The 25301-nt window shown below is 46.3% G+C and overlaps 1 protein-coding gene across 2 annotated transcripts in view; it reads right to left on the reverse strand.

Moving 5' to 3' along the window:
- The window catches only part of SEPTIN8 (septin 8), a 40782-nt gene that overhangs the window by 1295 nt on the left and 14186 nt on the right, over positions 1–25301 (reverse strand). Inside the window, exons 2-10 of one of the 2 annotated variants that reach the window (XM_069772750.1) lie at positions 22060–22174; positions 18071–18266; positions 17197–17383; positions 11337–11498; positions 9522–9618; positions 9005–9173; positions 8616–8748; positions 7625–7815; positions 1777–4745 (exon numbers count right to left, since the gene is read on the reverse strand). In XM_069772750.1, the coding sequence (XP_069628851.1) occupies positions 4742–4745; positions 7625–7815; positions 8616–8748; positions 9005–9173; positions 9522–9618; positions 11337–11498; positions 17197–17383; positions 18071–18266; positions 22060–22174 (1254 nt within the window). In that variant the 3' untranslated portion in view covers positions 1777–4741. Of the gene's footprint in view, positions 1–1776; positions 4746–7624; positions 7816–8615; positions 8749–9004; positions 9174–9521; positions 9619–11336; positions 11499–17196; positions 17384–18070; positions 18267–22059; positions 22175–25301 lie in introns of those variants that run through there. The other variant, XM_069772749.1, reaches the window with a different exon arrangement.

Below are 25301 nucleotides of genomic sequence, written 5' to 3' on the forward strand. Positions count from 1 at the left end.
TCTGAGAAGTCACGTGCTATGGAGACACGGGATGGGGAGAGGTGCGGAGCCGTCTCCTGCCCGGCCAGGACCGCAGCCACCACCGACCAGCACACACAGCCCAAGCCGGCTCTCCCGGCCGGCAGAGCTGGTGGCTTTGCGCTGTCCTTGCAGGTTACGTCCCTCACAGCTGCGCAGATCTCCCTGCCGAGCAGCCCAGGACAAGGAGACGAGGTTGGGTTTGGGCTGGGTCCTGAACAGAAAGCATCGACATGTCCTAGGGCCTCAGTCACCGGGCTTCGGCTCTGGAACTGCAAAACACGGGCAGTACCTACCTCGCTGCTGAACTGCTTTGATAACAACACTTCGCATTTCTCATTCTCTTGCGAGCATCTCTAGGAGCTTCGCACAAATATTACTGAATGATCTTAACATTGCTCCTGTGGAAAAATACTTGCCGATGCTCGTCATCCTGAGTCATCAGGTGGCCCGTCTTTAAAATGACCAGCTACTCGACTGCCTCAATTTCCCAATTCATTCTTATGTACCTGACTGCACCTTCTCTTCTCCGGTCTCCTAGAAGATTTGGCTTTAAAAAGTATTAGGATGGAAAAGGTTGTAAAGCATTTCACACAAACCACTTGGTATCAACTGCTAAGTCCCCACTAAGGTTTATCCTTCAAAAATTTAACAGGCTGAAGCGACAATTTCAACCCAGCGCAGGCTCAGACTTTCACCTGCACTTCGTCGGTGATCGCTACAGGCAATATCACGCCAGCTCCAACCACTGCTTCTGGTCAGCTCTCCACGGGTGGACGCACCATGTCCGTACAGCTTGGTACCGCAGCTGGGTAACCATCCCGGCCTTGTAAGAAGATGGGATGCAAACAGGCAGCACATAAGATGACCAGAACTGCCCTCTGCCTTTTAAGCAAGCTGCATATTAAATGCAAAAAGCAGAGGTCTTGCACACAAGCCAACTCCTGTAGCCACAGCACTGTCCATAGGCACGTTTCTAAAAAGATTTCAGAAGCAGTCAGGATCACCGATTTGGTTTTGTTCTGGAAACTGGGGCTGCAGAAAAAGCTCCTGTCAGAAGCACCACCTCAGCAAACACTATGCATCAGCCAAACTCCACTTGTTGGTTTTGTCTTAAGTGCAGCACTGATCTCAGTCCAACCCCAAATAAAACCCAGAGAAACCCTAAATTAACTGAATATAGCTTCATATGTAGCAATGGCCCACAGAACAGACACCAAGAACAAGCCTTCAGGTAAAGCTTCAGCAGCAGCTCTCTCTGAAAAAAAAACACCAAGCTAAAGCTGTGGTCTTTTTTTTTTTTTTTTTTTTTGGCATTGATCTAAGTGTATGATGTGCTTCTGCAGAAGCTTTGGAATTACCATTAGGAAACCCTCCAGCTCTGCTCCCTTTTCATCCTACCCTTAAATCACCTCTCTGGGCATCATTACAACAACAAGACTGCTGGTAAATCTACCTGCTCAGTCACCAGATCCCACAAAGGAGAAGTGCCAACAAGCTTAAAGGCAACTTTTGCCCAAATAGGGACGGCATTTGAATTAATATCTTAGAATTTCTACCCAGATTACAGATGAGATGCTTTTCCGCATACTGTATGATGCAGAAATTAGCCAATTTTATTTTTGAATGTTCCCAATAGTCAGAAGACATCCTGTGACTGGTAAGCTTTCAATCATTACACATGATTAGTTCAACAGAGATCCACTAAATAACACAGGAAATCCACCACTAAATAAATGACACCACAAAAACTCAAAATACATGTGAGATTTAATAAAAGAAAAAAAAGTACAAAGTGAGTGGAAAGAAATGAAAGTCAAAAAAAAAAAAAACAACCCCCACCACATTCAGAATGACAAAGCGAATGGATGCAGCACGTCCGTCTGTCCGAGAGGCCGCAACCCCCCCGGCAGGTCCCCAAGGCCCCTCCATGTGCTCTGAGCCAATCATCCCATCTCCACCCTTGGGGCATCCACCACAGCCAGACGTGAAGCCTAGAGAGCTTAGAGCCCCACAAAACACTTTTTAAATTAGAAAGCAGACAACATATATGATGGTAAATGTTTAAATGATAAAAAAAAAAGGACAGTTTTTCCCATTAATACCAACCTTTTACAGATAAATGTATAAAACAACTGAAAGATGTGTAACTGAACAGTTTCAGTCATTGCTGAAGGGTTTTTCTTTCACTTCTTCTAGCCTACAAGATGTAAATCTTCGGACTGGAGTGATATTAGAATCACCGTGTATTTGTAACTTGTTAAATAAAAATAAGATGCAGAACTACCCTATACACCACATACTTAAATCTTGTCTCAGCCAAAAGGAAAAACCAAGTACTAGAGAAAAAAAAAGACTGAGTCCCATTGGGGAGATTACGATGTTGACTGGTCTAAAGAACAAGTAACTGCAAGGCAAAGGTATGTCCATCACAACATAAAGTCAATGTAATATAATAATCATTGTCATTAAAATATTTTTACATACATTCTGAATGTCTTCATCAGAAAAAGCTGGAAATGTCTCCACAATGCCCATGTATCTGAAGGTTTTTACTCTTTCATTGTTGTCATCATTCTTAACTACCTGTTATTCTAGGAAAAAAGAACTGATCTCTGGTGAGCCAGGGCAGATAGAAATCATTTGCATAGATCTTGCTGGCTGCAGCATGAGATCGGGAGAAAACTATCGACTGGAAAAGTGATGGCGAGGCAGCTGTTTGCATACCCGGTATCATCAGTTAACTTTTATCCCAGCCTTCGTAGCACTGGCCTTGAGAAGCAAAAGAATGAAGCAAATAGCGCTGCTTACTCATGCAATTAGTGCAGCAGAGTTTCTCTCATTAGCAAAAATCAAAATCCTGCCCCTAATTTGCTACAGGATTGGACTGTAGTCAGTGGTGAGCTGGAATTGTCTTCTTGCATGTAACAATAGGTTGGGTTCCTTGTACGTTTCTCTGAGAAAAACACATTGAGCCTCCTAACATTTGACAGTTACTCTTTAAAATACATCTAACCTGGAGGCACAGCCTTAAAAACTAAATGTTCAGCTTTCAGCAGACTCCTAACAAGTGTGCATAATTTGTACTCTTTGAAAAATGGCCTGTTCTAAAAGGTACCTGTGAAATCTTCATGAGGTTCTTTCTTACAAGCATCAAGTAACACTGACGTGATTTTCAGTATATCCATATAAAAGACCAATGTCCATACAAAAACAGTTTAACACCTGAGCATGTATTTAGAAAGTGGGGGGAAAAAAGCAAAAAAAAAAAAAAGCTGCTTTAATGGGATATGCAAGTTAAAGAACCTCATCTTACAATCCAGTAAAATACTACCCTCAAACAGACCTGTAACAGCTCAGATGCAAGGCTGTACACCTCCATCTGCAAGTCAAATAAGGAATTTCCTGACATCTTAGCTTAAAGACAAGTCTTTAAGGAAAAAAAAAATTAATGTTACAGGATTTTTCTGATATAACTAAATAAAAAAGCACACACTCACAATGAACACTTAGCCAGCCAGTGTTTTTATAAACTCTGAAGATACTATGTGGGGGTTAATATTTTATATTTGCTCTCTTTTAGCCTGTTACCTGATGGATGGATGGAATTGGATCCAACTATTTTTCCATGACAACATAGCTAGTAAGTCTCTATTCAGTTATTGTCCTGCCTTATCACAAAATGGTTTGAGCGGAAAAAAAAAAATTGATCCTAATTATTCCTCTAAGCTCAGTTGCCCAGGAAAACAAGGCTGCAATTTCGAGGCATGAGGAGTGTTAAAGGAAGCACCTTCCAAGAGGAATAGAGCCTATCAGCATAAATACAGTGCATAGCTAAAGATCAGGGGATTCTCCTTATTAGGCACATAATAAGTTTAAGGTTAAAGAGTAAAGATGACCACTTAAATAGTTTTTCTACAACAGTAGAATACATTGGTAAATGACAACTGAAAAGTTACACAAATCCTGTAGTTCCACATTATACAACAAACTCTTATGAAAAATCTTTCTATATAAATGTTCTACTTTAGCAGTAAAGAAAATTCAAAACATTGTCCCATGAATTTTATTAACCGCTCTCTCTCTCTTTATATATATATATATATATTATAAATGATGTAGAAAGTGTTTAGCGTAATTCAGGATTAAAATATGTAATTACTGGAATGACGGTTACTCTGACTAAGATTCCCAGGAGAGAAAGTCTAAGCATTGTGTTTTTCTACCCATTCTAAAAACTTACTCAAATTGAGAATTTTGTTAGAAAAATAAACGTTTCAGCATTCTTTACACCACTCCTCACATTTGTGCATGTACAGGGGAAGGTAGATGAGCCTCAAGCAGTCACCTTAGCCAATTTAAAAAAAAATAAATCTAGAAAGCAATTATTTAGCTGGTGGGTAAGATGAGTTCACACAAACAGTTACGGTCACTTTATACACAGCTGCTCAATCACTGGGTTTAGAACAAAACATCTTACTTGAGGGATTAGTTGACTTTGTTTAACAAAATGTACATGGTAAGGTTACTTCCTTAAAACCTCCTGATAAATTCTGTACAGATAACAGCGAGTCGTTACACTGCAACCACCGAAGATGCTCATTTTCTCTTTCACTTTGGTCCACTCACACAATGTTATGAGAAGGGTCACAGGGTGGGAAACTCAAGCAACTTAACACATGAAAGCACCAAGTCCACTCTTGGCCTGAAAGTCTGTGTGTGATTAACTGAAAGAAACAAAACATAAAAAAGCGTGAATTAAAGTTATGAAAATTAAACAAAAGCAAAGTGTCGCTAAATATGTTAAAAACAAAAAGGAAGAGAAGGGCAAACACTGCTCGGGCATCTGAAGACTCACAGATGAGAGCAACCCGCCGGCGCGCTGAGCCCCACGCCAGAGCGCAACCTGCTTGGCAGCTGCAAGTGCAGAAGAGAACCTCAGCACAAACACCTTTATTCCCCCGCAACACCTGCAATTCTTCCATCTCCATTTTTTACTTATTAAGGCTACTAAAACCGCTGTCGAGACAGGAGACGATAAAAGGTTCCGCTAGCTCTCCTGAAAATTGAAACAAGAAAAAACACCCCCTCCTCAAGCTCACAATGTATTCCCGGTTCCTGCAAGGTCCCAACATCTTGCCCATAAAGCCAGGATACTCCTCCACCCGCATCCCCGTCCCCTGGGGAGCTGCGGGGACTCTCCCGGCAGCAATGCTCCCCCGGCGTGTTCTGGGTCCCGCTTCGGGTGCAAGAAGAGAGCAAACCCCGAGCTAATATCACGCTCGGCTCTGTGCAGCACCAGCTCCTCGTTGACCAAAGCCCCAGGCACAGCCTGAACTGCAGGATCTGCCGGGGGAAGCTTTGCCACCGGTCCCAGGGGAGGACACTGCCTGCCACCAGCTCCCCAAATCCCAGTTGCCTTCCAGTCCGGTTTGGTTGAAAGATCTCGGTAAGAAAGCCAGCAAAGACATTCCTGCTGCTTGCCAGGGAACACACAGATCCTCTTCATGCCCGTGCGGTCTGTGGGGTCAACACCAAACTGACCGCTGGGGATGCAGCGGTGGGATGGGTTAGGGCTGTGCTCTCTGACACACAGGTTTCACAAGACCCCTGGCTCCTTTTGATGCCTCCCAGATGAAGAGGGGGCCTGGGAAGACAGGTCACTGGCAAGGCCAAGGGGAGGTACCTTCCTTTGAATTTTTTATTACGAATTTTGTTATCCTGCTTGAGTAGAAACCCCCAAATACCACATTTTGAACCAGCTCACAGGTTTGCAGAAAAAAAAAACCAACAAAAAACCAAAAAAACCACCCAAACAAATCACACCCCAAAACCCAATCCAAAACCACCTCCTCACCCTAATTTATTAATTTTATTCTTGATGACAGTGGCCCCTCTGCCCCAGCATGAGGCAGAGCACACACTGTGGGTGCCCCACAGTCCTTCGTATGCCTCCCGAGCTGCCTTCTCCTGGCCCTCCTTCTGACCACGGCTGGTTTCTAATCGCCACCCAGAAGAGGAAGGGCGTCCAGACTCACATCTGCAGGTGGGCTAAAATCAGCAAAGCACAGGAAAGCTATTTCTACCACAGACAGACGGAGCAGAGGGGAAGCTGCAGCGTTTCCGCCTGGCCAGCGCGCGCAGCACATCACCGCCGAGCATCCCAGCGACCGGCATCGCTCCCGCAAGTTAACAGCGCGCGGCTCGGCGTGCTCGCCTTCTTCAAAGCAGACCTGGGCCACAGGCTGCCCCAGTATTCAGCCCCTAATTCATGTGCGAGTTTAGCTGGATTAAACCTTATTTTCAGCAGAATATTTTACAAACCGTTTGGGACTGTGTGTGAGGTGGGACATGCCCAGAGCGTGCTGAGGGGTCTGCAGAAGAGAGTGCTTTGGTTTTGTTTTAACACCATCAACACATTTACATTCCAAGGAAATACATTAAATAAGACGCACTGTTATCTTCCATAGGAAGAAACAAATTACTAGCATGACAGTACACAGAATGAGCTTCTCTAGTGCTGCAGTTCACAGCGGAGAAATGACAGAGCACAAGATCTCATCAGCAACGTGAAGCCAAATGTTGCGCTGTCAAGAGGAAACTCAGTTGTTGCTACCCTCAGTGGTCTTTTTTCCTTTTCATCATTAAAAGGCTCAGAAAGCATTGCCACCAGCCTGTTCTGGATTTAACAGAATGCAGTTCAGACTCTTTAGCTCCTTCACGCAAGGGGAAGCAACAAAAAATGCTGGAATAACAGAATTACCAGCTTGCACGGTGGCGTTTCTTATTTTGTTCCCTAGCCAGTGTTCCTTGCAGACTGGCTTGAATGGAAGCAGGATCACCCACACACACCTTTTCTTTTTAAGTTTGTTTGCCCCATTCCTGCTCTATCATTACACAACCAGGCAGCTGAAAGAGCATTATTTACATGCCCTCGCTCCACACTCTTTCTGGCTTCAGCAATGTCAATTAACTTGCAGAAAGCTAAGATAAGAATTCTGCCTTTAGGGGAAAAGAGCTTTCTCCTAAGCAGAACTGTGTCTTGGAGCCCTATTTCACACAGAACCCTAATGAATTTCCAATGCGTCTTCATTCTAAGCTGCTGTTTCCTTCTTCACAGCTCTGTCTCTAAAAATAAAGTAAGAGCACTCTCCAAAGAGGGCCCCAAGCCTACAGATCACAGTGAGGTAGTGCATGACGGGGGACCTCATCTGTAAGACATTACAACTGTGTTGAGGTTGTCCCCACTCCTCTCTGCTGGGGAGAAGATTTGGAGTCACCTTCCTGGCTGTCTCCAGGAGCAGAGGGCTCACAGGATCACTTGAGCTGGCTGTCACAGAGGCAAGGGCAAACCCCGCAGGACTCTCAACCTTTACAGAATAGCCCCAAATTGTGAATCCCTGCCACCTGCAGCCACCACAGTGCCCGGACACAGGATGGCCCTGTCTCTCCTCTACTTTAAGCAAAGAGTCAGAAGGATAGGAATTAAGATTCCAAAATCCCCTTTTCCATTTGCTGTCTAAGCAATTGACCGAGCATTAAAGCATCTGAGCAGACACCCAGCTTCCCAGCGGTAGAGGAGAAAGACTCAAGTTCGGTCACTTACTTTTTCTTGTCTTTGTCCTTTTTCAGTGGCTGCTGTGAGGTAGCCTGCAAGGATTGGGACTGCAAGGTTTCCACCGCTACTTTCCGCCTGTTGAAAGCGTTCATCTCGTCCTCCAGCTCCCTCCTCTTCTCCTCCACCTTCCTTTTCTCTTCCTGGTGTATCCTTTTTAAGTGCTCAAATTTCTCATGCAGCTGGTAGGAGACAGACCCTCTGAGCATTGCATCCAGCACGACCGTCAGGCTGCGCTCCCCCTGCCCCGCTCCCCCGGGAGCCGCAGTCACAGCTCCCGCACGAATCCCCACCGCCCCACAGAGACCAACTGGTGGGCAGGGTACGGCACCAGTGCCCCTGCACCGTGCAAGCCCCTCGGCAGAGCTGACCTCTGGGCAATCACCGCCTCTTCGCCAAAAGGCGGCGAAGACACGATAAATTCGGCTCTGCCTGACACCGCATATCAAACCAAGAGAAAGCGGGAGCCCCAAGTAAGTGCGCTGAGGATCTCGACTCAGTCTGCAGCCCTTCACAGGGGCTGTGGACATTGTGGATTCATTTGTTCGCTACCGGTTTTGAAGATGGTCCACTTATTTCCTCCCCAGTCACACCACTGGCACAGGGGACTCCAGCCCAGTTGCCCCCTTTACTCTGCTGTCCAGTGAGTCTCCAGGGGTGAAATCCACCTGACATGAATGCTCACCAGAACGTCCTGCGCTGCCCTTCACTCACCAAGCAGCAGCTAAGTCTCCTACACACTGCACAGGATGGGGAAGGCTGTTGTTTCTGGGGCACCTAAACCAGTGATGCTGTTTTGAAAACATTACCCGGTGTCCCCTTTTCTGAGTGGGGGAAGGTGCGTGTGTGTGTGTGTTTGTGCTTTGGCTGGTGAGGTCTGCTCAAGAGCTGCATGTGCTTTCCAGGATTCATATGTTGCCCAGACCCAGATCCTATGCTGGCTGTATTTTGGGCTCCTCTCACAGGTTTTTGGCACACCCACCTCTCTCTCCTTCTCCTTCAGCTCTGCCTCCGTCTCCTTGACTTTGTTAACAAACATTTGTCTCATTTCTTCCTCTTTCTTCTGGAGCTCGCCCAAGAACTCTTTCCTTTTGGTCTCATATGTTTCTTGAAGGCTGGGGAAGAAAGCAAACAAAATCCAGACTCTTTGGACACAAATGAGTTAGGGATGGGGAAATGCACGCCTGTCTGCATTGCTTAAAGACAAACAGGCAGGGAAGGGAATGCCACCAAAGTCAGCTGCAAGTTCAAACCCAGTGCTACTATGTTCCAGCCCAGCATTGTGGATACCACCTAGAAACCTCCCATTTTTTTGGAGTGTCAGTACCAAACTATTGCTCTAAATTGATGCTAGATGTGAAGGCCACTCACCTGAAGGGCTGGCTGTCTGGATCCGTGTCCTTGAAGCCCATCTCTTCCAGTTTGCACCTCCTGTACAGCTCATAGTGGCGGGTGTGAGTCTGCTCCCGAAGATCCTCCATGTTGACTCGAATCAGCATTTCTCGCAGTTTCACAAAGTCACAGTGACTTTCATTCTCAACTGATGGAAGCAAAGGGAGAAGTCAGCAAACTGCAGACGTGGTGGGGGAAACACAAATGCACATACAGATTAACTCCAGAGACTCCCCTCCCAAGGGCCTCGACCTGTTGTCCCGCACAGGGCACAACACAGCCCCTTGGATGCAGGGATTCCTGTTGACCATTACTACCTGCCGGTAGGAATGAGAATTCAAAAGAAAGACTGGCCAACCCTCAGAAGACCACACAGGACGTTTCTGCAGCGTTTAGCATGGGGCACCCTCATGCACGTGCACTGGTGGGAGGGCAGAGCTGGAGAGGGTGCCAGCGTGTCCACGTGCACGCACAAGAGAGGTTCACAGCACCTTACCTTGCACCACTCCCCACGGGTACTGCCGAGCTCTCACCAGCTTGTTCCCAACTTTCACCTCCTCCGTGCTACCAACCACAGCGAAGGGCAGATGAGCCTGAAAGAGAGCCAAGGCCAGGGACTCAGTGCATGGGCTAACCCCTCGGAGATCAGCCTGACCATTACACCCCCCTCACTCAGGCACAGGATCTACTTCAAAAAGCCCTTCCTCTGAAGCTATCAATCTCCAATACTTTTAGGACAAGAGGAAATGGCCTCAAGCTGAGGCAAGGGAGATTTAGGTTAGATATTAGGAAAAAATTTTTTACCAAGAGGGTTGTCAAACATTGGAATGGGCTGCCCAGGGAAGTGGCTGAGTCACCATCCCTGGAGATATTCAAAAAGCGAGTGGACAGGGTACTTCAGGACATGGTTTAGTGGGCATGGTGGATGGTTGGACTTGATGATCTTGAAGGTCTTTTCCAACCTAAATGATTCTATGATTCTGCTCAGAGCAGTCTCTACTATGAACTGGGATATTATGACAGAGAGCAGCGTAGGGCCATAGCACAGCTTACTAGCAACGCTGGCTGGACTGAACTGGATGGGGAAATATTGTAGGAACACCATGATCATTACTGATCTCCCTCTATCCATTTGACAGGTTGTTCTCTGTAGTCTTTCCACATGCCAAGAGCAGGGCACTCCCTGCCTTGCAGAAAGCACAAGAAAAGACATCCGTAAACAGGCCTTGGCACAGCAGTTTGTGTGTGGGCACTGGAAGGGACATGTGCAGGATACAACATGTGCTCATTGCTCTCCAAGTCTGCAGAGCATCACGCGCAGTAAAGAAACAGGGCACCGTCCTCAGCATCGCAAGAAAGTAGCCAAGAAGCAGGTGCTTCAGCAGGACAAGGTTGACAAAATCCTTCACATTTAAGAAGAAACGGATCCAGAAGTGTGGAACTGGTAGAGAATTGGTTGAAAATATTTTCAGAGGAGCGGAAGAAAAACCAAGCAAGCATGAACTCTTTTTTTTCTCCCCAATGCACAGAGCTTGCAATTATTTTAAAGAGTACGTCCTCCAAATTTTTCATGAATTCAGCAAAAATAACTACTACAGTGAAAACACTTATCTAGCTGACCCAGAAATCAATTGGCTATTGAAATTAAAAAAAAAAAAAAAAAAAAAAAAGAAAAGAGGGTGGGAGGGTGAAAAAAAAGACAAAGCATCTAATCAGAAACAGCTATGCAGGGAAATGTTCACTTTTTATTTAAAAAATTAACATGGAAACATTTCAGCTGTTTCTACTGTAATAGCTACACTCTGATTTGGGAGACAGGAGACTTGAAAGTGTTTTGCACGTGCTTCACCCAGGTCTGAATTTGATCTTTGAACTTCAAAAAAATCCAAAATAGAGTCTAATGATTTTTCTTTATTTTAAATTGGGTTTTCTTTGTTTACCCTCCCTAAGTCAGAAGGCTAATATAAATGTTAACTGTAAAATTTTTATTCAAAGTTTCTCCATCCTCAAATGAAAAGTAGCCTAAAAGCAGACAGAATGAATTCTGAAGAAAGTATTTTTCAAAAATTCAATAAAACAAATTTTAGAGCTGAGCTGAGTTTCTCCAGAGAGCCCACATATTAAATAAAAGCCAAATTTTAGTTAATTCTGTATGCAACAGCCTTAGGCGACTGTCAGATCCACAGCTCAACTTGCAAACAGGTTTAGTGCCTGGACAATCCCAATGAAACTTGCCCTTCAAATGCATTTTTGTGCAGCAATTTAATTTGCCACAACTTTTGGCTGCAATGCGATTGGCAGCATTACTCACGTTCATCACAGAGTTGATCTCAGCGACTGCTTCATCGTCTGTGGGGAACTGATAGATCTGCACACCATTGCTGACCAGCTCGCTCATTATCTTTATCTTGAACTTGTGCAACTCGCTCTTGGAGATGGTGTCTGCTTTGGCAATAATTGGGATGATGTTCACCTACAGCAGAAGGAAGGAAGGAAGGAAAAACAAACAGGTGAACAGCAGTTGGGCAAGCAGCTCTGTCAGGAGCATGGGTGCCCGCAGGGTGACCCGGGTCCTACCCCGGTGGCTGCTTTACATTTCATAAAACCACAAAAGGTGCTATGTTTTGCATGCGAGCTGCAGCACAAGCTCAGCTGAACACTAGAGGGAAGAGTTTTCCAGGACTAATTTGGCTACAAGACTTCCAGATAAACCAAAGACAACCTGCAATAAATACACAACGAGCAGATCAAAGCCTCTGCTCTTGCCTATGTATTTTGTTACACGCTTCGAGGGAGGCAGAGACAGCATAACTGTCACATCTCAAGTTATCACCTATCCACTGCTGGCTGTGCTGACAAGCCATTTTAGAAGACAAGTGCAAGGATGAAACACTGCAGCAAGCTGATGTGAAGCCTTCCCATGCTTAAGCATCAAGAGCAGGGACTCCTCAGATGCTTTCACAGCGGCTGCGGATCCTTTCCGAGGTCTCCCTGAGCCTCTCCATGAGGATCATAACTTGGGCATGCTGTGTGGATTACACGGACCACCTGGGAAAGGTGCAGGGACATACAGCAGACAGGAGATTTGTTTTCATGCTGTTGTTGCTCAGCTTTGGTTTTGCATCAGCAGTCACCAAGCACAATACCCCACGCAGCTTCACCAACCCAGGGTTCACAAAGCCACCCACGAGCTGCAGGGTGGAGAGGTCCCCCCATGCCTACCAAGGTCAAGAGCAAACGAGGGCCACATCCCTCATCCTTCAGGAAGGTTGTGGTTCGCTATGGCCTCATGCTTGGGAGAGCTACAGTGGGGCAGGATCTGTCCCAGGAACCTCTATTAGATAATGCTACAATGCCCAGAAAAGCCAAGTGAGATACTGCAAACCACTGCTTAAACAAACAACAACAAAACTCATCTGTCTGAACAGCAGCCAAATTCATAGCAGCAAAACGCAAGAATTCAGACAAATGAGGGGAAAGTCTGATTTCCCATCTAACATTTCCCAACAGCCAACGCTTTTTGTCCTACAGAGCAGAAATTCTTAACAGCCATTTGGTCTCCAATGGGTGCCCATTAAAATAAATGACCTTGCTTTCCCAGCTCAAGTTCACTTTGTAGCTCAGTGTTTTTTCCATATTCCTCATTTTTTCTCCCCCCTCTGGTTTAGCACTCACTAAATACAAGACTATTTAATCACTCCAAAAGAAAATAATCTTAATTTGCTCATTGCAAATTTATCTGAGAGGATAAATTCCTTATTTTTCTCAGCCACTGATCTGGCCTCCTTTACCAAGGACCACAAACCCACACAGAACAAGGTCTGCTGCTCATGCCGCTCCTCAGCGGGTCAATGTCCTCATTACAAAGGTAAAAAGGGCCATGACCACAGCTGGGTGCCTCGCTGACCTGCTAAGAGCTGAGGAGGCTTGGATCCACCATCTCCCACAGAAAAAGGGTCAGCTCAGGGCTCACGTGCCACCCGCTCGGGAGCGGCATCTGCGAGGGGAAAGGCACTGCCAGGGAGCTGCTGTGTGCAGGGCTTCATGCTCTCCATCCAGCCAGGCACACCAACAAACCAGCAAAAGAGGTGATTTTTGTCCATTTTCAGTTGGCCTAAGCAATTCCCCCCTCCTCCTCCAAAAAGTACTGGCTCAGCCCTGCTTACAGCGAGGCAGGAGATGCAGAGCTTGGAGCTCGGCACGGCTTTCCCAGCAGCAGGAGAAGGCAGGCTCCGTGGTCACAGCTGCTGCCCCAGCAGTTCTCAAACAAGGTGCAAACCGAGGTTGGGTCAAGTCCCCTCCAACCAGGTGCCTCATGCTTTGAAAAGGCAACTCAGCACTTGCTGCCACAGAGTTCAAAACCCAAAAGGGTTTTACAAGTTGTCGTATTTCCACTAATCAATAGCCAACATCAATACGGTGGAGTCCTGGAAATGGCATCCAGGTGTATGTCCCTCCTTATCTCTTCTTCGCTTGTGAGTTAATTTTTTACATTATTACTGTTTTTATTTTGATTTCATGCATGTCTTGGAAACCTGGAAACTGGAACCCATGGCTAACAAGTGATACCCAGGGCACCATACAATTATCTTCCTGTTTTCTTTTCTCCGATTTTGAGCATCGGCACCCAAAAGCTGTCTAAGTCTAGAATGAGCTTATCCCTTTATAATAAGGAGAAAGGATGGAAAAGTTTGGAAACAAGAAACAAATGAGATATGAGACGCTACTGAACTGAACTGCATGCCTAATCCTGCCCTCCGATAGCACCTTCCACACATCCACTTCTATGTAAAGGCCACAGTATGTGGCACAGGTCGGTGCCAAATAAACTGATACACAACTAGCTAGAGAAGAAAAAGTCACCTCTCCTCTTCTACCTGAACAGGTTTGAAAAACCCAATAAAAGGAAGTGATGCCAGAACTGTGCAGGTTTCCCTCTCCACTCTTATTCTTACGCAGATAATGTTCACCTGGGGTTGTAGGCAAACTCCCAGAGCAGCAGTCTTCGATCTCATGTTGGAAGAGCACTATTCTCTATTTAAAAATATCTAGTAATAAAATCATGAAGTTAACTACTGGAGTGTAATCCCACTGAATGTGAGAGGGGTGCAGTGTCCCCTTGACTGCCAGTCCATGTGCTGGAAGTCTTTGCTGGAGCTGGAATTATGACCGGAGGAAGTCTGTGCTTCAGACAAGACAGTGAACTCGCATGCACATGTATAAAAAATGCACCTCCTTCTCAAATCATTCAGACCACAGAGTTATTTCTCATCTACAAAAATAAAACTTACGAGAACGTGTGGAAATAAGTCAGTTGGTAGAAAATAATTTTGCTAATATAATAAGGCTACATGCATTTTCACCCTGCGAAATATAGCAGGATTTTTCCCCATCTCCAAAGTGTTCCTGAATGCAAGTCCCGGTGAAGCCAACAGGCAAATCCTACCGTGGAAACCAAACAGCAGAGGCACAAACCGGCCTGAAGCATCCCCACTGGCCAGTGACCTGTCTAGGACGTGTCAGCTCATGAAGAGCAAGCAATTAGCCACAGCTCATAAACAGTACGCACTGGCTGGAAACCATCCAGGGACAACAACCAGGGAGCCCCAGGATGCCCATGGCAGCACACAGCTGTGCCGTCACTTTCCAGGGCAGGGCTGTGGTTTAAATCCATAAATCACCTTCTCACCCGATACAGATGCAATTTTATTTATCTTATTTGCGTTATTTATTTATCCCCTCCTTTTCCCAGGTTAAACCCAATGGAAAGTCAACCTCTGCCAGGTCATATGTGCTTTCTACCTACCAGTCAGGCAGCCACATTTCACCCACCTAGAACCAGTTCTAAAGAAGCTTCTAGCTCTCCGGCTGTAATTAAATACCCTAGACAACAGCTGGCCATGAGCTCAGCCAAACAAATACTGTATTACAGTACAATGAAGACTTTGTTTACAAAACAGCTTTACCCAGAAGGGATTTTGTAAACTTTACACTAAAAACAAGATACGTTATTGAAATTGTCACACAGATTCAAAAGCCTGCCCAACATCTGATGCCATGCCACTGGGGTGCTAAAGCAAAGGTATAACTGAGTCAGGTTCCTACAAAACGCTCGTTAAACTAGTCTCAGAGGCTGAGCCAGCAGAGCATGCAGCAAAGCATTGCCTCTGATACACCTTTCGCCTCCACGGACTCTATTCTTCAACTGTAAAACAGGGGCTACCAGCCACATAAAGCTTCCCAAGAGGTGTGCTCAGACGGCTGCAGGCGCGAGTCAGTGCACGTCACCTCTCTGCTCAGCCACGGTAACCACTCGCTGTTACCAGTCTGGAGCAGATAGAAAGCTGCCTGGGGTTTGCTGACACCCCACTTCTGCACACACGCTGGCCTCCAGGCACAAATGGTTCACGTGTACTGGGAAAGGGGCACAGCGCTGTCACGCATAAATCTTTAAGGAGTGGCTGGAAAGCACCTTGAAGCCCTGGGATGACACCGATGCAGAAATGCAACATAAATCCCTGACACCCAGAAAAGATCAATGGTCTCTACTTGCTTGTTCATTTCCATGTGTGTGCTTGTGCGAGGCCACCACACCATGAAATCCAAGATGTTCTCACACTGTGGTAAGAAGGGAGATGAGAGCAAAGGGATAAAATTACTTCAGAGAAGACTATTTAAATGGAAGTTTAGAAACATAAAAACCTTGCACGAGCACAAAGTTCCCATCTCTGCACAAGTACAAAGGATTTATTTTGGTACTACCTGAGGACCACATTAAAGGCAGCCACAGGGAGATGTGAAAAGTAGGGAATGCAGAAGGAAAGAAAGAGAAAAGCTTTGTGGGACCACCAGCACCAAGGGGAATCGTGCAAAAGCTTTCCTCCAAACATATTTCTGGGAACATGTAATGCTGGCACCGCGCCAAGAGACAAGAGTTTATTAAGGGAAAATTTTCAGATTCCTGATGAAGTCAGTGTAACAGCCACCACAGTTACAAACAGCCCACTGCAACGGGAAGCCAGCGCCTGCTCTGGAGTGGGGCCAAGGAAAAGCAGGCCAACAGCCCTGGGTGGCAAGGGCAAACAGCAGGGACTCCACGAGGGGGAACTCTACCCGCCAGGAAAGTCCGAGAGAGCTGCATGTGGACAACAGCCAGAGAAGAAAGCACTCCCTAAATGTAATCCAGGGGATCCCCAGTTACTGCAGGGTCCCAGCTGCCTTGCCTGCCCTCTCCGTAGGCTGATCAGCATCTGCCATCTGAAAGGAACCACCGTGCTGCTAAAATACTGCTCTGAAAGATAGGAAATTCTTCCAAAAAGAAGAGATGCTGCTGCCACTAGAGACCTTTGGGGCCTCCTGCAGCTCCCTAGAAGCCAGCTGGAACAGCCACAAGTGTGTCAGAAACCTCCTCCAAGCTGCAGGAATATCAGCAGTAGCCAGTTAAGTAACCCACTGCCCCCTAAGGCAGAATAGCTTATGCACAAAGAAACAACCCCCAGCTAGACCCTCTCACGACCCACTTTTAGGATTCCTATGACCTTGAGAGCTTCTCACCGTATTTATGTTTTCAGAAGATATTGTGATCTCCTACCCAGATCATCTGGCACTACCAGCAGTGACAGCCCACGCACTCCCTGTGCACCACCATGCACAGCCAACGCTTCTCTTCAGCCCTTGTCTGCTCTGTACTGACCACCACCTTAGGACATCTATGGTTTTGGTGGCTCTCAGCCCCTCTGTCCCTGATGACAGGTCAGGACAGCAGAGGTGGCTCCACACTTTCCACAGTTCAGCTGCAGGACCTGGAACACATCCTTACCTGCACACCTGTAAAGAAAAGCTAATAAAGATGCAGCTGATGGCTTTGATAAATATGAACTAATCTGGGTAAGATTCTTACAGTGATGGATACTCTAGACTTCACACAGCTAGCTGGAAAACAGGTTTTTCACCTGACATTTTTCAGGAAAGCCAGTGAGAAAAAAAGCACAGGACCTCAGCAACCCACCAGGGCAGACGAAGTTTTACCACAGTCCTAAAAACAGCTCAGCTAACATGCAGGAAAGAGTCCAGCACTTACACGGAAGGAACAGAGCCTTCCACATGACAGTCAATATTAACAGAAGCATCACCACTTCCAGAAAGAGGGGCCATGGTCTCCAATGCTTTACCTTGCTATCCAGCTTCTTCATTGTCACCAGGTCCAAGGACTTGAGCGAGTGCCCAGTTGGGGTGATGAAGTACAGGCAGACATGAATCCTCGTGTCATGATAGTTGAAGAGAGATCGGCGGATTTTCAGCTCTTCTTGCAAATAGTTTTCAAACTGCGTATCAATGTACTCAACTATCGGCCTGTAACTAAAACCATACCATTAGCAACCCAGATACTGGAGTTCAAACTTAAACAGTTTAAAGGCTTGAGTTCCCCTAGACATACCATGGTATCACTTTAAAAGTAGTTATAAAACTCAAACAATTTAGCCTTACAACAGGAAAAGTGTGGCATTTACACACAGACCTTGTAATCCAAAGGTTGCTGGAGTCTCCTAAGGCTGCACTGCAAAGTCTAAGGACAGTGGAGCATGGAAAGACGACTACCCCAGATCAAACTTTGCCCAGATCTCAGGGCTGAGCCATCTGTCTGTAGCAATGCAACATGACCAAGGAGAGACCTTGGAGTCCCAGAAAGCCTTTACCTGGGGCTTGAACAAGATGTCTGTGTAATTAAATGAGACAGGTCCAGAGACACTGATCACTGCCCAAACAGATAATTCCCAACCCTGCACTGAGGACAGCTTATTAAATTGCTCACGTTCCTGGAGGACACCATTCTCTGCTGGAAAGACCTCCTATGACCTCTCTTTTTGGCTCCTCACCCAACTACCTCTACACTTAGTCCCCAGAACCAGAGCCACTGCAGGGAGCTACTCCATTAACAGAAACACGGACACCTCCTCTGCAACACTGCAAGCAGGACTGCAGGCAGTTCATGTCTAAGCATCAGAGGCAAGCCCAGAAATGCCAAGCAGATGGCACGAGACCTGCCTTTCATCTTTATTTATCTGATCTCCAAATCCAACCGCATCCACAATAGTTAGTTTCAGGTGGACATTGCTCTCCTGCAGGTCGTAGGTCCGTGGCCGCAAGCGAACTGCGCTCTCATAGTGACTGGCTTCCTCCGTCTCAAATGTGGTATTGAAGAGGGTATTCATTAGCGTGGATTTCCCAATGCCGGTTTCACCTAGGAAGGAGAAATCATCAGCTCACTGCAGCATGAATTTGTCACAGGTACTTCAAAGAACAGTAATTACAGAGCAGAACGAAATTATACCGTGCAAGGTTACTACAAATTGCTTGTGGACAGACATATAATTGTCACAAAGGTAACTGCATTCTCAAAGGCCACCCATGCTTAATGCAAAGCTAACACAGAGCACTTTGGTCTCGTCTCCCCAGTGAGGATCATACAGCACAGCAAAACACACTATCTTGCCCTCCATGTACTGACTTTGCCTGGGATCCTGCACCAGAGAAGCTGGGGAGAGTAAAGTTTTAGTAGAGTCTTTTGGGTCTTCACATGAGAAGGAGAAAAACTCAGCTGCTCCTGCTGACAAGGACTACCTGGGTCCGTTGCTGGCTGTCCCAAACACAGCGATAGCTCCAGGTAACACTGCAGATCAGCACAAAACGATGGGTGTTTGGTGTGCTGTGGAGGGGACAGGGAAGTCTGACAATGAAGTTTACTCTCACTCTTTTCTGTGAGATTCCTGACGTTAACAGGCTTCTTTACCACTTTCTCTTTTTGCTTTGTCTTGCCATTAAAGTCTCTGGGGACCTGCCTTTTTTGAGAGCGGAGACCCCTGTGAGGAAGGAATCTGGGGGCCTATTTCAGTGCAGAGAAACAGGCAGACAACTCTGGACCTGCTGCTAGGACAACTTGCCATCTGACTAAAAACCTCTTTTCCACAGCAGAAAAGACGCCAGATGAAGGTTTCATGATTTCACTGTGCAGCTGAACTTTGGTCTGCCTGGAAGCCTTAAAGCAGCTTGTCCATCTTCCACAGCCTCAACCTTGTATTCTCACATGTCCCATTAATAACTGTCAAAGGACTAAAGCCCGTTCTGCTGTAACCCTTTCCCCCTCCATCCACACAGCAGCTACACCAGAGTTGGCTCTGTGGCTCATTTACTCTCCTTTCTGAAAAGCACAGCAAGTTCCGCACAAGGCACTCGGTGAGCTGCTGAGATTCGGCTTGGTACATACAAACTGTCCAAGATGGTCCCATTCTGCACAGACATGTCACAGACAGCATGTCTATGCTTTGACATTATAGGGCCACCTGTGCAGCAAACAGAATTGGCTAAACTGGAGGAAATAAGCAATGAACTCTTCTGTCACATCAGGCCTGAGCTTTCACAGGCATCCAAATAACCTCAGCAAGATAGCAGCTCTCTGACAGGGAGCAAGAGTTGCTGCTCTGCTCTGAAGAGCTACAGCTGCACAGGGAGACCTTGCAATTCAGCTGCTTCATCTCTCACTGCTCTTGATTTCTGGAGTTTCCCTTCAGTATTTCTCCTTCCTTCAAGGCTGCCCTGTTGCCCCGTGATTCTTCATGCCAGATCAGCCAAGGGAAGAAAATAATGTTGTTTATGGGAAACCAAAGTGAAACCAACACCAAAATGCTATATATATGTATATATATAGCATCTGTGACACAGAGGCCAAAGCATGACAATGTTTTCAAAGGCCATGTTCCACAGTGCATTTTTACTATAGACCCCAGCAGAACCCTGTGCTGGAGCACCAAATCAGGGTGTTTCCGAGGCATCTTCATCTTTCCAGTAGTAGAAAAAATTATGCCAGCTTGAACCTCTGAGATGTGCAGAGGGAGCGATCATGGAGTCAAGAGGGGACAGCAGAGAAACTTGGTAGTGAGAGAATAGTTCTTGGAGAATCAGTAGGGGCAAGATTAGGAGAAGTTTCCCATCTGTAGCCCCCCTGTTTCAACAGCCATTGAAGGACACCTGGGATGCATCACAAACCAAGCTCCATCCCAGAATATTTGGCTCACAGGCAGCCTGTGAGCCAGAAAGGCTTTTGAACTGTTGCTCCTGGTAACTAAATGAGACTCTGATATTTTCCAGATTGGCCTACAAGGAGCTCCTTTTAAACTCCTCATTCACTACAGACAGCCCTATTGGCCAAGGAAGTGAAGAGAGGCAAAATCCAAGGAAATAGCCTTCCTCTACTCCCTGCTCACTTCCCAGGCAATCCATCGTGCTACACCTTTGGCATAGACACTGCTTCTACTGAGTGCAGCCCCTCTTGCTGAACCCAGCCACCTCCGAGGAGTCCTCCAGTGGATGCACTGATGGAGAGCAGGAGGGTGAGCAAGTTTCTGTTCAAGGGAGGTGCATGTCTGCTGCCAAGGGATTTGGGCTTTTTCTTTCTTCAAGCACAACCACAAATACCACATGGTGCTCAGAACAGGGCAGAGGTATACATACTGCTTCCTACCAGCTGTGGTTAAGAGTTGTGCAAGGAAATAAAACCAGCCTGGTGCTCTAGATTAATCTGAAAGGAAAGTCATATGGAGAACTCACTACTGATGTAAGCCACATTCTCCTGTTCAGTTTTGGGCACAGTTGAGAGCAGGAACTGGAAAACTGGGTTTGGTTTTTTTCACTCTTGTGAGAAAAAAAAAAAAAAAAAGTCATAATTCTTTCCAGTGTTTCACAAATGGTATGGCCAGATGAGAATGCAGCAGTATCCCTTCTGGTGTCCCCAAGAACAACTCTAATTAAAAACATATTGCCCTCTGCTGCAATTACCCTTATGCTAAGGAACAAGTCTATGAAGTTCAACCGTGATTTCAGACATGCTTTTTACTTCTGGTTTGAATATGCAAAAGTGGCTTAGGTATGGCACAAGCACCTTGTGAAAGTTGTCAGGGTTTCACTGCACAGTCTATACAAAGCCATATTCTCTTCGGGCAGATTGAGGGCCAGGCAGGGAGCTGCTGTCTCTGGACATATTTCTGCTGGTCTAGCAGGTTACAGTACTTCAGACCTCACATACAATACAAGAACCAGCCAAAGTAAAAGTAATGCTCGTTTCATCACTGGAAGGAATTGGTTTCTAGTACTCTAGCCAGCATCGCCTGTTAGATCACGTCAATACAGAAGTTAAAAAACAAGAACATAATGAGGCTATTTTAAAGTCAGCCTCTCACACCTGCTCACAATCTTCGAGATAAACACTTTACAATCAATAAAAACAGGAACACTCCCTCTCCTTTTCCTAGCACAGAGACGGTCATGTTCCAAGCCCTCTGACTCACCAGCCAGGCACAGCTCAGACACAAACCTCTTATCCCTAGCTTTGAGCTGCAGGCTTATACTCAGAAATGACCGAGTTATCACCAGTAGCTCTCAGCTAACACCTGGTGCATCTGACTGCATCTACTTGGACACAGTATTCACTGAGAAGGTGCTCATGCCAGCCACCCCAGTTTGCAAATGGAAATATTTAACTTGCCACATACAGTCTTCCCTTAATCCTTCCTACTGAAAAGCTATTGCAGTGAAGGAGACAAGCAATACCTCACTGGTTACAGAAATTCTTCTGGTTTGACCCACAAGACTCAGCCACTTGGACCTCCCTGCTGCTCTTGCAGCTTCTGCACCTGCGCCAGTAGCTCAGCTCAGTGCAGACCTGGATGGTCCTGCACCCATCTCCTCCCCTCCATGCCTCACCAAAGGCAGAAAGTTGATATATTAAAGCTTTTCCCAAAACTGTCTCTAATTTTGGGCAATAAGTCTCGAAAAGTCACTTGTGAAAGTCACAGCATGGAAGCATCGAGCTCTAGAGAGCTCAAGTTCACTAAAATTAAAACATAAAGAGTTAGGCATTTCTGACTTGCTTAAAGCGACTGCCGAGGCCCGTGGCACAGCAGGACACGCAAGAAATCCTGGTCCCAACCTCACCGCACCGCCAGCTCAGCCCACGTCTGTTTGCAGAGGACTGTGCTCACCCACACAGAGGATGTTGAAGCTGAAGCCTTGTGTGACAGACTTGCTGACCAGCTGATCGGGGAGACTGTCGAAGCCAACATGGCCCCCCAGGGAAAGGTTCCTCTTCTCTTCATTCTGGTAGGGAGAAGAAGCCAGATTAGCAGAAATGCACTGAGAGGGCAAGGCAGAGATGCGAGAGGAATCATCTGAGCCCAGGAAATAACCACCCTCCCGGGCACTACGGAGCCACTGACACAAACCGTAACGCTGCCCGCAAGAGCGTGTGTTTTGGCACACCACAGCACAAACCCTCCGACAGCCACCAACAACAGAAAAGTGAGGGAAAAATACTGATCTTGATGGGGAATTAGGAGAACTAAGCTACCGGGCTATAAAGGAAAGAAAACACTAGCATGAGCTCCAACTAAATGCAGCTGGGAGAGATTAGCAAAGGAAAACCCACCATCATGTGTTTTAGTACTCATTTCTCCTCGTCCTTTTTTATTTTCTGAAACCCTCCAGCACTGAATTCAGCTTGACAGACTCTGCATTTTCCCCCAAGTACTTGATCTTTTTTCCTTTCCTTTTGCAATAAGCAGCGTGGTTTTTTCGCTCAGGCATTCGGGGGTGCTGGTCGCACAGGCAGGGCGAGGAACCCTCTTGCTTTACCATCTGTGACCACACAGTTTTCCACCATTTCTCTGCTGTTCCTGTTCCTGCCTCCCCCATAGGCACTTTGTTCTTCCTTCTGTCGCCTCCCTCCCTCAGAGGAAGGCTATGCTGCTCACCTGTAGGAAGCTTTGCTTAGAAACTAACACAATAAATATCTGAGGAGACAACAGGTCTATGCCCTGTGTTATACAGAAAGGCAGCCCAGAGCACCTATAAAGTCCAGAAAAGAGGATTTGACAGAAAGGTCATTTCTGTTTCTAGTGGTTAAGAACAGTAGAGTTTGGATTTGCAAAACTATTTCAACAGATGTTGCCACCTCTCTACACAACTAAGCAATGCTGTCTGAACCCTGGGACCAGACCGCTGTCTTTGCAGCCTCCCAAGCACTCTCATCCTTCCATGGAGAAGCAAAGATACATGATTTCAGAGCATGATTCATTCACCCTCACAGTTTCTTTGGTAAATTAGTCTGTTTTTCTTAATCACCAGCACACAGAGGAAGATGGGGATGGAAAAAGTGTCTGCCCTTTGCCTAGCTCTGGTTCTCCTGTCCGTCCCTGACAATTCAGACTTAATGTCCCAGCACCAAGACTGCAAGACAAGAGCACACCCCAAGAAGAGCCTAATCTGGCTGTCAAACTTTAAATTAACTCGAGAGGAAAATAAAAGAAATGACGTGATAAGCCTTGCATATTGCTCTATGCCTGCCATAAGATTGCTAAACAAAACATGAACCTTTGTTCAACTGCATCTCGAGTCAAAGCCCCCTTTAGTTCTGCCTTTGGTAGAACAAATATTCTCAGCTTTGTAAAATAAACCATTTACATCACAAGAACAACTTGTGAACAGTGGAAGCAGCTCTTATGTCTCACATACAAACGTTCTGGCTGTCCTGCTTAGCATTTGTTACCAACTTTCAGATGATTTTAGCCCAGCACTCTAGCAAGGGACTCCCCAGACAGAAACACAACCAAATCATAGCTGGGCTGCTACGATCAATTCTGTTTCATTCCATCAGGATTGATCGCGCTCGCTAACTAAGTGGAAATAGCAATCATTTAAAGTTTTCCTGTGGGAGAGACGGCATCAGTTAAGGTTTTAAGGTGGCCAAGAGTTTAGGTGCATTAAAAAGGGCCCCTAAGACATGGAAACCTCCAAGTTATACTTTCTTCATCTGTCACCACACAGACATGCTAAAGCTCAGACTAACACCTCTGCAGGGACAGACCCCAACTGCAGGACAAGACCCCAGCACACAGGGAGGAAAGCGAGTCTGTGCTGATCCAAGCAGCCCAATGCTGAACCGTGGATCCAGCATGGGATGGTGCAACCACACCGGGAAGGGGAACTTGGACCCATGTGTGCTGGGAAAGGGCTCAGAGTTGTTTAGGTTTGTTTTTCCTCTTAAGGAGGAGACTGTCAGAAGGTGCAGGAAGGCACTGCATGCATCAGCAAAGCTTGGGGGGCTTCCCTGGGCTCTGAGCCCCACTTCTCTCCCCCCGCGCCCCTCCGAGCCACCACCACCTCACCGAGCTTAAAATGCCAGTTCCCACCACTGCAATGCGGTGACAGCCAGGCAAGCTGTTCCCACAGAAAGCCACCGAGTTTGACGGTTACACTTTGTGTCTTTTCATTTTAAATAATAAACAAAATCAAGCAAACAAAAACACAAACCAGAATCCTGGGATGACATTTTGGAAGGGAAATAAATAAAGGCTGCCGATGGCTATGATTAGGCTGAGAGTGCCCGAGGCTGGGAGGAGGTTTCCAGGCAACAGGCAGTACCACTGCTCGGGATTTTAAAATAGGCTCCAGCTCGGCAAGGCTGCATTTTAAAATAGGCTCCAGCTAGGCAAGGCTGCATTGAGAACTCAGTCATGCTTCGGCCGGAGGAAACCCAAATGTGTTCACACAGGGCTTTCTTTTTCTCTTCTTTTTTTGCCATTTGGTTGCTGTTCATTACGGGACAAGAATACACTTATTCAAAACTGCTTGCCATCTCTTAAAGCTGCTAGACCAACGAGCCAAACTTCAGTGAAATATTGTCAGTGACCTTGAAATGCAGTTTCCTTTTATTTCTGTAAGCAGCAATAATAACCTGGTTCAAGTCCAAGATGCTGCCAATACCAAAGCAGAAAACCATTTGCTGTGCTTGCAGCGCATTCAGCTGTCATTCAGCCTCCAAAGGGATTTTGCTATTGTTGCTATGTTAGGACACGGCAATTGCTAGTGTGACCTGCCCTGAAAAGGAACATACCTACCACCCTGATGAGCAACCACCAGCACTTCTTCCTGCATCTACCTGCAACTGATTTGCGAGTCTCATCCCGAATGACTAACCATTCTAGCCAGCTCCCGCTCGCCCAGGGTAGCTCAAGGACAGCTTGACACGGTTCACCTGCTAGTAAAGACAAGGTCATACTCAAAATTGAATTCTTTCCAGCAGAAGCAGCCAGCCTGCCAGGCTGCAATGCTCAGCATAAATAATCAATCCAGAACACAAATGCTGCAATAAATGAGGGCAGCAGTAATGCAGCAAGGGGCGGGGGTGGGGAGTAGTTTGTTGGTTTTGTTTTAAACAAAAGCTAAG

This window comes from Haliaeetus albicilla, chromosome 27, assembly GCF_947461875.1.
Source record: "Haliaeetus albicilla chromosome 27, bHalAlb1.1, whole genome shotgun sequence".
Taxonomy (NCBI): domain Eukaryota; kingdom Metazoa; phylum Chordata; class Aves; order Accipitriformes; family Accipitridae; genus Haliaeetus; species Haliaeetus albicilla.